The 17,327-nt window shown below is 44.2% G+C and overlaps 1 protein-coding gene across 2 annotated transcripts in view; it reads right to left on the minus strand.

The window, feature by feature from the left end:
• Nucleotides 1-17,327, minus strand: part of SETBP1 (SET binding protein 1) — a 354,245-nt gene that overhangs the window by 93,484 nt on the left and 243,434 nt on the right. For both annotated transcript variants that reach the window (XM_066247591.1, XM_066247592.1), the window contains one exon: nucleotides 4,116-7,575. In XM_066247591.1, the coding sequence (XP_066103688.1) occupies nucleotides 4,116-7,575 (3,460 nt within the window). The remainder of the gene's footprint in view (nucleotides 1-4,115; nucleotides 7,576-17,327) is intronic.

Raw genomic sequence — 17,327 nt, forward strand, 5'->3', positions numbered from 1 at the left:
CTGATATCTTGGAGGTGCACTAATGATTAGCGTCCACTCATCACAAGGAAACTACTTGATGTTTAGGAACTAAGAATGGCTAGCTGACTAATAATGACATTGGACTATGAGGTAACACATCTAAATGAACTCTTCTCACTGTTTCTCCAACATCGGATGGAGGTCTGGATAGCAGTGGTCAAGGTGTCTGACTTTCATAGCATGAATTGTGGTCAAAGTACACAAAGGTTATTTCCAAGTGGGCTGGACAGAAAGAGCATCACCCCACCAGAGACCTCTTTCACCGCCTTAGGATAACTTGGCTTTGAGAGTACATTCTGGTGGTGTATTGTCAACCTTGGACGGGTTTGCTCTTCTGGGACTCTGCTGTATGTCAGCATGTGCAAGATGGTGATGCCTGGTGGGAGGGAGTGGGAGAGAGGTGCAGATGAGGGCTCTCAGGCTTCTTCCAACTCCGAGAGTCTGTGGATTGCACCTTCCCACTCTCGACCCATTATTTGGCCCCAGGAATGCATTTTTATAAACAGAGATTTAGCAGATGCTATGCATTTAGAAAGCAGGTCAAAAGACCTACTGCCTTCTAAAACCAAAAGAGCAGAAGGAGTAAACTAGAGAAACAAGGTGAGGAGTCTGTGTGACTTCTGAGCTCGGGTTTGTTATAAAGGGCCAGCAGGACAAGGCATTCTTCTGCTTGGTCAGGGGGGTGGAGAATGAATGATTTTCCAAGCAGGAAAGAGAAAACAAAGTGTGCACCTGTCTCTGCTGTGAAATGGGGTCTCTGTGTGCTCTCTCCATGATGGTAATGGCTTCCTCCTGTCTTGTGGGGCCTTCCATCAGCTCTGTTCGCAGAGAGTGCACAAGTCCTCTCGACATAGCTTCTGAATCGGGTCCTCAACTGGCTAAAGGATGACATCTATATTTATGTCACATCTATTTTAGAGAAGACTAGCTCATGTGAAGTAGGACATTGAGATGCTACGGAAATGAGTCTAGAATGGAGCAGAAAAAGGTGAAGGGAGAGAAGTGGTGGAAAGGGCAGATATTCATTTCCACTCACAACCCTCGGTATCACCCAGCTGAACATACACTGTGACCCAGCTAAGATTTCTGAAAAAGCCGAATGCCTCCAGTAAACTCAGTCTCATCCCACCCACCTCCATCTTTCAAAGGGAACTGGCACTCTCTGGAGTGTATTACAGTAAGGCGAACACTGTCCCAGGAATCTTGACAAAGTGACATTGGGTTCCACATGTTATCAAAGATATTTTTCCCGGATGCTTCAGGGGTCCAGAAGTGGAGGGGGCATTTGGGATACAGGCAAGGGGAGGTCAAGGTTGGAAGGGAGAGGAATGATAGGGAATCTGGTCTGTTCCAGTAAGACATTCAACAATATGGGTAGGGACAACAGGCATAACTCATATAGAGATAGAAGCCGCCAAGAATTATGATGCATTAAAATGCTGAGATAAAAAAACCCATATAACACAGAGTTGGGCAGAAAGTAGTGGTCGCAATAACCCAGAGAAATGGAATTTAGGAAGGATCGAGGTGGAAGCTCTGTCCATGTAGATATTTCCAGGCTGATGTGTAGAAAAGGTTAGGCCATAAGGAATCCTTCTTCTTTGGTTGGGCATTGAATAAAGAGATGTCTTTTTGTCTTAGTTACTCTCTTCTGTAACCAGCACACAATCACAGTGCAGATGCCTTAGGGGGAAAGCATGTGAACAGAGGATGGTGAGATTCTGAGAGGAAGGGTGGTGGTGGAACACAGAAGCAACGGGCTGGGGACAAGGACCTGCATTCTAAACTTGGCCTTCACTAGATGAGCAACATGGTACTGAGCTGCAATGCAGGGTACAAAGCCCTGGGTTTAGAATCAAAAGTGACAGATTGCTGAACCTGGGAAGGCCACTTGATCTCTGAGCTTCAGTGTCCCGATTTGTAAAATTAGAACAAAAATGCCTCTCTTCTAAAACTGCAGGAAGGGTGTTATGAAGATGTATGTGAAATGGCTTTAAGAACTAAAACACACTATATGAAAGAGGTATGGCCTAACTCCTTCATTCACAGATGGGCCAACAGTACCCATAAGGAGCAAAATGCCATGCCCAAGGTCATGCAGGGAGTTCAAAACAAAGGTGGGACCAGTGCTCAATGTTTAGGCTGAATCCACCTTTCTTTCATGACATGGTCATGATGCCTAATTTTTGCCTACCTGATGCGGCTGGGCAAAAAACAAATAAGATGGGGGGGATTTTAAATAAAGTAATGACCACCACGTGAATGCAAACACAAGGAAAACTGCATGGCAAGTATGTAGACACCCTCAGAGATACACCCAGTGACTGGGAAATTTCAACCAGATATATGGTCCAGCTACGAAACATCCCAGTAAGACTGCTGTGTAACCTAGTGAGCAATAAGAGTTTGTTTTAGCTTTTAAGATGTTACTCCTCAAGTCTGTTAAGTTAGGAGTCTTGCCTGTAGGCTCTGAGCAGTAACACATGATCATCATTTTTGTAGCTAAACAATGTCAAGAACATTAAGAAGCAAAATAAAGAACACCCTTTCTCCATGGATAGTTTTGGTCCTACCAATCAATTCCATCATACCCAAGGAGAAAACAACGGTGTTTCTCATGTGAAAGTTTAATCTAGCAACTCCTACCCTCATGGGCTTCACCTGAGCTTTGCACAAAAAATGTCGGGCACCTTCGATGGAGCCTGATGATGAGAAACAGGAAGCCCAGGCGAGTATATCCGCTTCCGGCAGACACCAAGCGTGGGCCATTTATCACCTGAGCCAATGCAGGGGACATGCCTGCTAATTGGTTTCTTTATTCGCCAAGGAAAACATCTACCATAGCAACTTATAAGCTCGTGGCAATTTGGGGAGATCTTTAAGTGGCTTCTAATGCACAATCATATTTCTTCCTGAAATCTATCAGCCGAGAAAACGTCTGATTCCTTATGAATAGTCTGTCCTTACCTTCGCTCATTATGGACTCCCCAGGAAGGGAAAGGACAATTATGGCATACACATGCTAAACAGAGGTGCAACATTGCACCCAAACCTTAAACGGAGATGATTAGGTTTTTAAAACCAAACTTTGGCCAGAGGTCTTTATGCTATTTTGGGGCAAGGGGAACATGAGAAATCTTTTTAGCTTCTGTAACTCCTAGGGAAGGAGTTTCTACTTTTATCCTAGAAATTACTGCTCTATTTTACAAGAGCTTTATCTATGTAATGTGTGAACAGGGACAAAGATACTTATGCAGAAATATGATGCTTCCACAGCAAGGAAGTATGGATGGGTGGGCTGGTTAGCAAGAAAATTCTGCCAGCAGCCGACAGGGAATTAGCTCTTTGTTATAGCAAACAATACTTCAGTTTAGAGATAAGTGGGTAAATCCCACTCCCAGTGGACAGGTCAGGAGACGCAGCAGTAAGGTCCCCTTGGGGGAAGAAGGCTTGCGGTACCATTCAGTAGGTTCCCTCCCTTCGGTGCAGCAAAACGACAGGGCTTCACTTTGGGGGCATCCCAGGGTAGCTTACCAAATGCCCACAAACAAAAAGAGGACAATATAGCCTAGGTTTATGGCTCCCTTATCAGGCAGGCTTCTGGATTCACTGGCCATCAGCTTCCAATGGCTCAGCTAAAGACTTCTCAACCTAGGATGTGTGACCTCTAGAGAAAGCATGTCAGACAAACTAGACATTTGTTCACAACCAGCTTTGATATTCTTCAGATCTGGTTGGTTTTCCCAGTGAGTTTCAGAGACATTATCCAACTAGCGAACAGCACTGTTCTATCAGAGGAGAATGTAGAAGAGCACCTTTAATAAAAAGCATAAAGGTAGTGGTGTGTATGGTTGTAGTCTAGGTGGCTACTGGGGCTGCCTGCAGGCCCACAGTTCTCAGGAAATGGCTCCAAGAGAGTCAAGACAGTAAATACAGAGCAAACAACGTATAACTTGTGCAAGAATGTTCATGTGGCTCCTACCTCTCTGCAAACTAGTGAATGCAATGTGCCAAAGATGGCGGACTTCTAAAAGAGCAAATCCTGGGAATGAAGTAACAAGATAGTCCCGGTTTGAAGAAAACATGGGCCTTACCTGGAGACATGGAGGAGTCGTAAGAACTTCTCTCCTTGCGGTTCATCTTGAAGGCTTGGATGTCCTTTTCCCTGTACGTCCCAAAACCTTCGTAGCTCCTCCTTTTACTTCCACTCATGTCACTGTCCCACTTGTCATTCGAAGGGTTCATCTCACTGAACACGTCCAGGCTCTCCGGCCGTGTGCCGCCACCATCCCCGCCACTGCCAGAGTACCTTTTGGTGCACGAGTCCACAGGCTCACCGCTCAAATCCCCCTTGTCCTTGGCCTGCGTCCAGTGCTGGGCATCAGAAAGTGACAGCGTCGACAGGGTGTCCACCTCAAAGTTGTTCTTGGAAGCTTTGTGGCTGGCTTCGCCGTGCTGGTGCTTCTGCTTCTCCTTATGCTTGTTCTTCTCGCCCAACAACGGGAGCTCTTTGTCCGCGCTACTCAGCCGCTCGCTCAGCAGGTGGCTGGAGAAACCCGTGGTTTTGCCTGCAAAGAGACCGCTCAGGTTGTCGTGGGTCCCCAGGATCCGGTCTTCCTTGTGCTTATGCTTGTGTTTGTGTTTCCTCTTGTGGAGCCGACCACTGGACAGACTGGCACTGCCGACCTTGGGAGGATTCAGGGATGGCTGCATGTCACCAAGGCCCATGCCAACAGGTCCCTGCAGGTGTACTCCATGCTTTGCTTTATGCTTCATGGTCCCAGACATCTTCATGTGGGAGCTTGTGTGGAACTGAGGTGGTGGCACTGTTGGCCTCATGAATGGGGAAGCTGCCCCGAGCGTGTGCGACAGGTACAAAGGAGCTGGGTACTGACTGTAATAACCAAGGTTCATCATAGGCATTGATGTGTAAGGCATTCCATAGGGTGCATAGTAACTTCCACTGGGAATAGGGTAGCTGAACCCTTGTAAAAAAGGCACCTTTGTCATGGTGTCATTGGTTTTTGCAGGCCTACCACGCTTCTTCTTTGACTTCAAGTCTGAAGTCCTACGAAGATAGAGCAACGGGTCATACTGGATATATGGCACCGGGTAATAGTGATCAAAATTAATCCGAAAAATGCTGGGATACGGATTCTCATGGTAAAAGGTGTAACTCCGGTGGGAGACCCTGAACACCTGGAACTTGGTGATGAGCTCTTCCAGGTCTGCCAGAAACTGGAGATCATCACGGTTTTGCAGGCTTTTCCGTTTCCTCTTGTGCTTTGGCTTCTTGAGGCTTTCGTGGGCCAGAAAGTTGTCCACTATGAGATGCTTCTGCCGGTGGCCATGCCGGTTCCTTGTGCTGGTGTCAGACGGAATGGCCTCCGGGTTGTCCAGGGAACAGAAATCGAAAGAGTACCTCCGTCGGGATTCTGAACTCTTCTCCGCTTGGTCCGACGTGCTGTTGTTGTCTGTCCCGATGCCACTGTCACTTGGGATCGTCTCCTCACTGTGTGACTCGCTCACGGGGGACAGCGTTATTTCCTTGAGTGACCCAATCTCACACAGGTGTGACGGGGAGTTGGCCATCAGCCTGGGTGGAGACAGCTTCCAGGTTCCACTATGTATTCCCTTCTGGGTTTTGGTTGGAAGAGCACTGATGGGCTGGAGATTTGGCATAGTTTTTAACTCTGAAAAACTGGTTTCAGTGCTGGCGGGGCTCAGGTTGCCATTGGACCCACCTAACTGGGTAGAAAGTGGGTGCATTGTTGCTGGTGAAGACGCCACAAGTGACTGAAAGTTGGAAGGCACGGCTGGAACATCCGGCTGGCTAGAAACAGGCCTTGGGTGCTTGATGGCTGTTTTGGGTTCTTCGGAAGGGGGTGGCAGCTCTGTTCTGGGCTTCCTGCCCCTCTTCTTGCCGATGTAGATGGTTCCCCTCTTGCTGACATTGATCTGCTTGCCCAGTTTGCTCTCGATGGCTGATGCCCCAGGGCTGGTCTCTGGGGGAGCCTTGGCTTTCAGAGCCACATTGCTGGAGCAGGACAAGATCTGGTTCAAGATATTTTTCCTCTTGAGTGTTTTCATCTTGTTGATAGTTTTGATGGTCTTCTTATCCAACACCCCAAGCTTGCCAACTTTTTTGTGAAATTTCATCTCGCTCATGGGTTTGTCCTCTCCGGGCACTAGCTGGGCCAACTTCGCTAAACTGCGCCGTCTCTTTCTTTTCTTGGTGCCAGGAAACTCCCGGCTGATGGGACTGACTGGACTGGTAGAAGTCCCCTCATGAATCGTCTCAACCGTGAGCAAAGGCTGCTTCTTTGGTCGTCCCCGCTTCTTTTTGACCGGTGTGATCACAGTAAGACTGTCTGTGTTGGTGTACAGGGGGCTGGATGGGGTGATGGGATAAGCAGATGGTGGTTCCACCATCAGTTTGTCGGAGGTGGCCATGACCACCTCCCGAAGCATACTGGCGGGTTTGGGTTTGCTGCATGTCCATCTCCGCTTTGCAGCAAATTTTGGATGTTGAATTTCGGGAAGCTTTCTTGATGGAGAGTGATCTGTGCATGATGGAGGCGTCATGATCATGGTTGGCTTCCGCTGCTTGGACACACCTCCCGGAACAACCTTCTCGGCATTTCCACCAGGTTCAAGGCCAATGGAGGGGGACTCATTTTCTATCATTTTACCCAGCTTAGGGACACGAGGGTCTTTCTTATTTCCCTCAGCATTGGAAAGTATCCTGTTAACTACTTCACTGCTCATAGCGATTCCAGAAGCGAGGGCTTTCTCAGGCATGATCTTTTCCACCACTGCTTTGATGGACTGTCTCTTTTTCCTTTTATGGCTGGTTGGATCTAGACAGGGTGCCTTGATAGGGATAGTAATCCGGACGTGACTTGAGTCATTTTCAGGATTACTGACAGAACTCCCATTCTGCCTGGCTGGTGACGCCTCTTGGGCATGATCGGCAGAGTAGCCTTCCCTTTTCCCATCTGTATTATCAAATGCTTTCTGGGCATTCTTGACCCTGTCCAGGTCTGGGTTTGGTATGGTTTGACTTATCACATCTTTTTTACTGGACTTTTTCTTGCTGCTTATAGTCGGTGGTTCTGGGGGCTCCTTTGCTCCTCCCCCATCTTGATCGACCAAGGGCTGGAGCCCATTGCACTCAGCAGAGCTGCTGGGTGGGGCTGGTGAGCTGTGGTTGCCTGGGGATGGTACCACACCTCCCAAGAGCAGATCTTTGCTACTACTGGACAACTGACTCCATGTGCTCCCCACACTGCCTTTCTTACCCTGGGCCTTTGCAAAGGAAGCCACGGGCTCAAGAGCTGGGATCTTGCTGGTGCTTGTAGTTTCTCTGCCAGATTCTGGACTGATGAAGCAATTCTGAATGGCAGGTCCACTGTCAGAGTTGGTGGACCAGTCCATGTGGTTCTGGCTGCTGCTTTTTTGCTGGTGCTTTGGTTTTAAGGTGTCACTGGTGAAGTCTTGTGGGAGGCCTGGGTCATAATGGAGAGCTGAGTGTTTCTGTGGCCGCTCGTATGCCTAAAGGTGGGCAGAGTGAAGAAGGAGAGAGAGAAAAAAACAAAGATGAGTGTGTTGGAGCTATTTAAAATTGAATGTCAAAAGCCTTAATGATGTGCAGGTTGGAAAGAGCCACCTTTTAATTCCGGATTGCTTTACGGAGGCTTTCTCAACTGCAGAAGAAACACGATATGCTGATATTGAACATTAATAAGGATGTTTTAATCATGTCTTTACCCACCTGAATAACAGGGGCTTTAACCTAACTTGGTCAAATGCAATCTCAGAATGTAAACTGTTTAGAGAGAGAAGAGGACGGAAAGGGCATTTAGCTCATTGCTTGCATTACGCACATGAAGAAGCTGAAACTTCACAACAGAGAGTCCTGATCAAGGTGCCAGCGCCCAGGAGAGATGCTGAGCTTCCCGACTCCCATGTTCTTTGCCCAACGAGGCTGCCTCTTCTACCACCCGCTTTGCCTCCTGCACTCGGCTTTCCCTGACTGCCTCTGGCTCCGGTCCATTTCTGCTTGTACTTTTCCCTGGATTTCTAACAAGTTTCTCATTAGGAACCACTGCTACAAGGCAAAGCAGCACAAGCTGAGGAATTCACGGGGAAGTGGTCCAGTCAAAGGCACAGAGAAAAAAAATGGCAGAGCCTTCAAATGTCTGCGGCTCGCAGGAGTGGTGCTGCACGTGGGAGTTGGTGCTCTAAGGCGTCCCTACGCTTGCATTAGGCAGTGACTGCTCTCTTGAGGAAACTCTTGGATACTCTCAAAAGGAACCTGGAATCTCCTGGACAAACGTGCCAGGAAAAAAGTCATTATCATTCAAGATCACACCTCTGAACTTGTCAGCTGTATTTTCTCCTACATTGATTTTAAATGAGTGTCTTTAGACTCCAGGCACCTTCCTTGGGGAAGGCAGAACCTGTGCTAGGGGCAAAGCATGGCCAGTGTATATAAAATCATAACGGAATGGATACCTAACACATCATTTAGTGATATTAAAACTATTTTTAATATAAAAGATGCTTGCACTGTTCCAGATAGATTTCAAGCCATGCTACTGGTACAAAGAAAAATTCCTCAAAGTCCTGTTTCACACGAAGTAATCAACTAGTATACATTACCCTGAGATTTGTTAAGGAAGGGAAAATGTTAGTAAATTAAAGAAAGCTTTGGATAATATCCTCACTAAGATGTCTATGATGATTGGCTTAGTGAATTTAGGAAGTCTGAACCTGTATTATATATCTGCTTGTTTATCTATCTATATACCTATCTATCTATGTATGTATCTATGTATGTATCTATCTATCATCTACCTATACCTATTTGCCGCTGATGCCTTAAGATTTATGCTTTATTTGAAAACACTTCTATGGTCCATGCTAAGAGTCAAAGCACAGATGTCAGGAAGCTTTACAGGTAAAAGTCAATAGAGCAACATACCTGAGTTTCCTTCATACCAGTTCTTGGACTCCCTAGGCCTATTTTCTGCCTGCCTGATTTTATGAAATCCTGTTTCTACTTCCAATACTGGATTATATTTCTTAAGTATCATAACAGAGTTTCCCCACGCTAAGCCTATAAGTGTTCAGAAGGAAATTAAGGGAAAAAAAATATTGACCTTTTTCTCCATCATGTAGTTAACAGTAGATATACCACGGCATCATTGACACCCAGAAAACCAATCCTGCCCCTTAACTTTACCAGGTATCACTGCTGTGGGCGTAGGCTGTCATCCCATTTTTTTTGGGGGGGGGATGTAATGTTCATGGCATTAAGTGGTACTTACTTATCTATTATGAATCAGGGCTTTGTTAACTCCTCATCTACACTTCAGAGTTTAGTCGGCACTATGTGTAGACTCACCAGATGCCATGGCTATAGAGGACTTAAAGCTTCCCACTCCTTAGGGAGACAATATGGTTGATGACTTGGACCACAACATTTTTGAGAGTTAGTGGAGGCAGTTATTAAAAATTACAGAGGGACAAAAAGTGCAAGTTATTGGTTTGGACTTGGGTAAAACAGGACTTAGGGTCACTTTCCCTTTCCCCTACCTCCTTCCATCAACCCCTCTCTGCTTTTTGAAATGAGGACCCTGAGTCTGTACTGGAATCTTGGTCACTGACTCCCACCACTTCTTTTATTGCCTTATGTAAATACTCCTATGATAAGTTTTTATAATAAAACCACAGATCTCATCTTTGCTGTAGTTACCATACTACAGTTTTCATTTTACGTTTGACTTATGGAGTAACTGAGTTCATGCCTGTCTCCCTTTCTGTCCTCTAGATATACCATCACAGTGGTACCAAGCACAATGCCTGCCAAGTAGTAGGCACTCGATAAACATTTATGGAATAAATAAAGAAACATGCATTTTACTAGGGGTATTTCATTTTGTCAACAGTGAGATTAGTGACCTGTGTATTGCAACATATTGTCTGCAAACATCATCAACCTTTCCAGCCTAATTTCCTATACCATTCCTTCTGCATGCACCACTGTCTCTCATAAAGGTGATGACATCTATCATAATCCTTTTATGTGCCATTTATTTGTGTACTTTTCTCTCTCCTCCTCCTAGACTGTAAGTACTTTGAGGTCAGAGACTCTCTCATTTATCTTTTTATCTCTAGTGCTTACTACAAAGGAAACCACCCAGAAAGTTCCCAATAAATGTTTGTTGAGTGAGTAAACAAAATAATGTTTGAGCTGCTTACCACCATGACAAAATATGTGGCTGTCCACAAAAGATAATAAACCACCCATTGATTGTTTAGTGATGGCTCATAATGAAACTAGACTGCTCAAATGTATTAGATGCTGAATAAAAAATCTTTCTCACGTACTTTTGGACTACAGGTCCTTGCAAGGTACCTCCCCTTCCGTGCAATCTTCACTGTTAGTCCTCCCCCGCCTCCTGTGAACTGTTTCACTCTGCAATTAACTCTGCCTCTGGGGAAGACCACAGGACTGCCAGGAGGGCGGATGTCACTTTGGCAGTTGAAAGGTGGGGCCTGCTCACTTACACACGGGGCAGACCAGCTGAAAGTAATGCGGTTAAGCATGCCCAGTTCCCAGTGCTTCCATCTGGACACTGCCCGATCCCATTGTTCCATCAGATCAGCTGCAATTTGCCCTGCTGGGACAGCCAGGCAATCAAAGGGCAGGATGGACAAAAGGGGACACAACAAAAGATCAGGAGTAAGGGGGGAAAGGGTGCTTACGCTCCGCACTTGGATAGGCTGAAGTGAAGGGGCCACCGGCCCGAGAAGGAGTGCTGTCAAGGGGTCTGGCGGACCAGGCTTCCTCCTGGCACTGACGGCTATATCCCGCTGCATTTCAAGAAATCCTGTTTCTTTATCTGTCAGCCATGACATACGACACACACAATGGTGAGGCCGTCAGTTCCAATATGTCCTCACTGAAAATTGAGTACTTACTCCATTGAGATAGAGACAGACATGGCGAACCAGGCCCCTCACTTAACATGGGGGCCAGTGGGAGAGGTACTGGCCAGCTTTCTCATCCTTCTCCAGTGTTTGGGGGTGTGACTCCTCATGGGGGTCTTTGACTGGGGCCTTCAGTCACCACACAGGGCAGGTTTCCATTTCCCCTTCTAATTTAGAATTCTTTCTGGGGGATAAGACCTGAATCTCTTAAGGCCTTTATACCACCCTCTGGCCTCAGCAGGACCATCTCCCAAAATGGTTAACAAATAAGGGAAGGACAGATGATTTACACTGGGCCAGTTATTTTTGTGGAAAACTCTTAAGGCCGACTAAACCCCGCATGTGTCTTGGCTGCTCCCCCAGCCTCAGGAATTGACTGGGTGCGCAACTCCCAGTCCTTTGGGAGTGTGGTGAGGTGCTATAAGGATGGCACTTTCCACGCACACAGCCCAGGCCAAACGTTCTGCAGTAAAAACATCATTTTGAAAACACTGGACCTATTTCTCTCCTAAAGTACGTGTCTACAGAAGCAAGTCTTTGGGTAACGTGAGGAATTCTTTTTTTTTAAACTTTTTTTTATTTTTAATTTTTATTTTATTTATTCATTTTTAGAGAGGAGAGAGAGAGGGAGAGACAGAGACAGAGAGAAAGAAGGGGGGAGGAGCTGGAAGCATCAACTCCTATATGTGCCTTGACCAGGCAAGCCCAGGGTTTCGAACCGGCGACCTCAGCATTTCCAGGTCGATGCTTTATCCACTGTGCCACCACAGGTCAGGCCAACGTGAGGAATTCTTGTGCAGAGTATATAACTATCCCCTCCCCCACAACTGCTGTATAAATCATATACATTTAAATTTTGTTCAAGTCAGATATCTGTTTTGAAAAGCACTTTATTTTTATTTAATTTTTAAAAAGAGCATTTAGCTCACTGCATAACAGCTTGAAGACCCATAAAAGCAGGAAGAAAAGGAGCCACTTGGCCTTATGCAGGCTTATCTACAAAGCAAAGTTGTCTCAATGCAAGGAGAAGAGGATGATTTGGGTCTGAGAAAAAAGTCATACAACTCATTCAAAAAATGAGCATGACTTTGTGGGACATGAACCACACTTTTGGGTTAGCTGTGTTCATGATGCTCACTGCTGACTTTGATAATTTACATTTACTCTTTGTGAGATATCTTGCCTTACAGGAGCAGGAAAACGTGTCAGGGTATGAAGAAAGGAGGGAACTTTATTTCTTAATTTGGCACTTAGTGCTTCTCACTGTGCCAGGACCACCTGAGGTGCTGGTTGTTAATACAGATTCCCAGGCCCCTCTGCAGAGCCAATAATTTGCAATCTTCCAGGGTGGGACAAAGGAAATGTACACTTTTATATGCTCCCCAGATAATTCTGATGTACAGTTGAGTTTTAAACCACTGATCTAATGTGTTAACACAATAATTCCTCTGGGGTGCAGCTCTTCTGTGGTTGCTATGACATTCGCAGCACTTTTTGGTGGTAAATATGCAGAGCAAAACCACCATAGGCCTGTTAGGATATGCAGTTTGGCACCGTTGAGCATTCCTGGTTTGCTCTCTGAACTCTCTGTCAATTAAATAGTAAGAAACTCGAACATGGCCCCTGTTTAGGTAGTCAAGTTCACTGCACTTCGAGGTGAACAGAACAGTCATGATATGGATCAATGAGAATATTGTACTACCAGAAAGGACTAGGGATGTAGGTGTTCATGACCTCCAACCCTGGGGTTGCTTTTTCCCCAACTCATCCCGGCCAACCCCCCAGACCTCTGGGGAATCCTAGCGTTTCAACCCTGAGGCTTGGAGCAAGTGCTCAAGCCTGAGCAAGAGCCGAGTGTGGGAGACAAGGAAGGCAACCGCAGAGTGTCTGATTAAAGGTTCTCAACCCCGTTTGTACATTAGAATCGTCCAGGATGCTTTGTAAAGAACACTGCACCTGGGATCTGACCCAGGCCAATTACATCAACATTCTAGAGGGGAGGGGCTTAGGCAGCAGTGCTTTTCCCAAAGCTCTCACTTATCCCAATGAGCAGACAGAGTTGAGAAGCACTGGATTAGGTCAAAGACAGGGGTCTGGGTTAGGGACTAAAGAGGCTCTGATCTTCTCAGGAGATGTTCCAGCTCAGTGGTTTTCAAACGTGTTCCACTGAGTCCTGGGATTTTGTGAAGACATGTCTGAACTGTAGCCAGTGGACTGGGTAAGAGGGAAGCTCCAGACCGTTCTTTTTAACTTTCAAGTGAACACAGCAGCCTTACCAAAAAAACTCATTTAACAGAAAAGAGGTGGGGAGAGAGATGCTGTTGTCACTTAAGGAAAGGTATTGAGAATTACCCTTTAGGCTCCTAAATAGGAGGAATGCACATGCCAACCTTCCGTGAACTTGTCCCCAAAACATCTTTCACCCTAGTTCATTCCTGCAGGTGCTAGTTGTAAGTATTGAGGAATGCCACTAAGCACCCTCTTTGAACCATGGCTTAATGATCCTCAGATTTTGTAGAATCCCATGAGTGCTGTGTTCTTCCAAAATCCATATGATGAAACCCTAAACTCCAATGTGATGGTATGAGGAAGGGGAGTCTTTGGGACCACAGTGTGATTAGGTCATGAGGGTGGAAACTTCATGCATAAGATTAATGCTCAAATTTAATTCTCATCTAATAACACATCCCCTTCACGATGTGAAGACAGAGAGAAGATGGCCACCTAGGAACTAGGAAGCCAGCCTTACCCATACACTGAACCTGCTGACACCTTGATCTTAGACTTCTTAGCTTCCAGAACTGTGATAAATAAATTTTTGTTTTTTATAAGTCACCCAGTCTTACTGTTATAGCAGCCCAAACAGACTAAGACAACAGGACACAGAATAGCTCTCCAGCTCCTAAATGAACATGAAGCTTCCAAGTACTTAAATACAGTGAATGTGTCCTCAATTCCTGCCACATGAAGTGCCCTGGAAGGTCACCTTGATGTGAGTCCCACAAGAAACATTCCTTATTTGCTTCTTGGAGATGGTGAATGATACTAAAGCACTTCCTTTACTGGGGCTGATAACAGCTCATGCAAAGGCAGAGGCCACCATCATATGCTTCCATGAGTACACAGTGATTCTGTGTAATAAAAATGATCGCTAACCTGGATCCAGCCATAATGGAATTAATAGGCATTAGGCTTAACCTTTCTGTGGAAATATAAAACTGAAAACATATATATGAGGCAACTGTTTTTAGGCATTGGACAACTGACAATATAGATTGTGAATTCTAAAGAGAAGGAAGACTCATAAAGTAAGATCCACAGTGTCCCAGTTTTCTGCCTGGGAGGATTTTGTAAAGTTGGCACAGGGAAGTAGAGCCCAAAGAGCTATGATTTCGCTGAATGGAAGAAACAGAGATCAAAGTTTGGGGTTCCTGAAGGGAGTGGTATTTGGGGGAGAGGGTACCTGAGAAGTGGGAGCTATATAGAAAAGAAACCCTAGAAACCTTAATAGGGATCCCATATGATTTTTGGCCAAATTTTAGTCTGTATTTGAGGGTCAGACTCCATGAAGTCTAGCAGAGACTTGCCACAAGTGTAGAGTCCTGAGGCCACATAATATCAGGCAATGTGGGACTTCCCACTAGCTGGAGTGGGGTGGCTATACTGTCTACCCCAGATATGTTACATTGACCTCCCATTAATAATACTCATTAAGAGCAGGATGCCTTTAACCCTGGAATAAAAGCTACTCTTGTCCCTCCCTAACAAAGAATAAAAAAAACAAAACTACAATAGGATAAAGCTAAACAGTCAGTAAATTAACTACTTATCAGAACAAATGCCAAACTCTTTAAAGGAAAACAGCAAAATCCAGAATCTCCACACTATAGCATCCACAATGTCAAGGGCACAATAAAAATTTTATTTGATATGCAAAAATTCAGGCAACTATGACCTACAACCGGGAGAGCAGATACAGATTCAAGGCCCTTGAAACAGTCATTTGAAGATGTTTAGGTATTTAAAGGAAAAGATGGGAATAACTAAGAAACACATGGAGAATCTTAGCATTGAGATGGCAACTACACCAAACTGACAAAATGAAAATTCTCAGCTGGAAAAATGTAATGTCTGAAATGAAATATCATTTACTATCACATCAACTTAATAATATCCCTGGATGAGCTTAACAGCTTACAGGACACTGCAGAAGAAAAGTTCAGTGAACATGAAGAGAAGACAGTAGACATTATCCAAACTGAGAGAGGGGAAACAAAGATGAAAAGAAAACCCAGCACTTCAGTGACCTCTGGAAGAGTACCAAGGGTTCTAAGATATAGGATACTAGAACCCCAGAAGTAGAGGAGAGAAAATAGTGCATGTAGACTCACATAACTAAGAAGCTCAACAAATCCCAAGCAGAATAATAAACACACAAAAACACCCCACATCTCGGCACACTGTGGAAATAAACTGATGAAAACCAAAGATAAAGAAAAAGATTTTAAAGCAGCCGGAGAGATAGATACATTATTTCTAAAAAAATATTGAAAAAAATAATGTCTGACTTTTCATCAATAAAAGTCAGGCCAGGAGATAATAAAACAATACATTTAAAGTACTGAAATAAAAATAACGTTAATTTAAATTTCTATATCTGATGAACACAGCCTTCAAAAATGAAGGCAAAATAAAGATATTTTTGGATCAATAAAAACAGAATTCAGTGCTGGCAGACCCAAATTACTAGAGCTATAAAAGGGAGTTCTTTAGGCTGAAGGGAAATAATACCAGATGAAAATTCAGATCTACATGAACAAATGGAGAATGTGCAAATGGACAAATACACAACTTTGTTCTCAGTCCGAAGATCTTCAAAAGGCAACTGACTGCTTCAAGCAGAAATAGCAGCCATGGATCAGTAGCTTATGACATTTGTAGAAATAAAATGTACAACAACAGTAAAACAAAGAACAAGAGGCTGATATTGCTTACATGTGAAGGGATGTAATATTGGTTCCAAGTAGACTGTGATACTTTAAAGGTAGCTATTGTAATCTCTAGAGCAACCACTAAAAGTAAAAGTGGTATATATAAAATACCAACAGAAGGAAGCAAGGATACTAAACAATGGAGCTTAATGAATCCAAAAGAAGGCAGAAAATGAGGGAAAAAAAGAGATAGATGGGACAAATATAAAAGGTAGAGTAAGATGGTAGAAAAACTCAACAGCATCAGTAATTACACTAACCACCTATATACTAAACACCCTAAAACAAACAGCAACAACAACAAAAACAGGGGCTGCACTGTCAGACTGAATTAAAAAGTTAAGACCCAACTATATGGTGTTTATAAGCGATATACTTTAATTATGAAGACACAGATGGTTTAAAAGTAAAAGAATGGAACAAGATATACTACATGAACACTAACCATAAGAATGCTGGAGTGACTAAATTAATATAATGCAAAATAGGCCTCAAAACAAACAGCAGTGCCAGGGATAATTTATGGACATTTCAAAATGGTAAGAGTCAATTCATCAAGAAGAGACAATAAGCCTAAATTTGTTTGTATCTCGTAACAGAACGTTAAATACAGGAAACAAAAACTAAGAGAATTAGAAGAAAGACAATTCTACAGTTAAAGGGAGTTTAACACTCTTCTCTCAGGAACTGTTAGAACAAATTGACTAACAAAAAAAATCAGAAAAGTATATGAAAGATATGAACAATACTCTCAAACAAATTAACATCGCCCAATGGCAAAATACCTCTACTGAAATATGCCCAGCAACAAACAAGTAGAAATGGGCAGTAAACACGTGTCAGTGTCCTCAAATATTATTTGCCATCAGGAAAATACCGATCAAGACTAGCATGAGATATCACTACCTATTCAGAAGGATGGTTAATACTGAAAAGATTTTTTTAAAAAAGTGTTGATCAGGACATGGAGAAACTGAAACTCATCCATTGCTGAGGTAAGGCAAAATGGTACCACTTCAGAAAATGTTTTGGCCATGCCTTCTAAAGCTCAAGATACCCTCTGATCCGGCAATTCCATTCCTGTGTATTTACCCCAAACTGATGAAACCATGTGTCCACAAGTAGACTTGTATAAAAGCCTTATAACAGCTTAGTTCAAGGAGAAATCACCAGACACAGCCCAGGTATTCATCAATGGAGGAACACAAACTCTTCAACAAAACGAACCAAGTGTGGATATATACCCACAACATGGGTATGTCACACACAAAATTATGCTGAATGAAAGAAACAACATCCTCCCCCCCCAAAAAAAAA

This window comes from Saccopteryx bilineata, chromosome 11 (genome assembly GCF_036850765.1).
Source record: "Saccopteryx bilineata isolate mSacBil1 chromosome 11, mSacBil1_pri_phased_curated, whole genome shotgun sequence".
In the NCBI taxonomy this organism is placed as follows: domain Eukaryota; kingdom Metazoa; phylum Chordata; class Mammalia; order Chiroptera; family Emballonuridae; genus Saccopteryx; species Saccopteryx bilineata.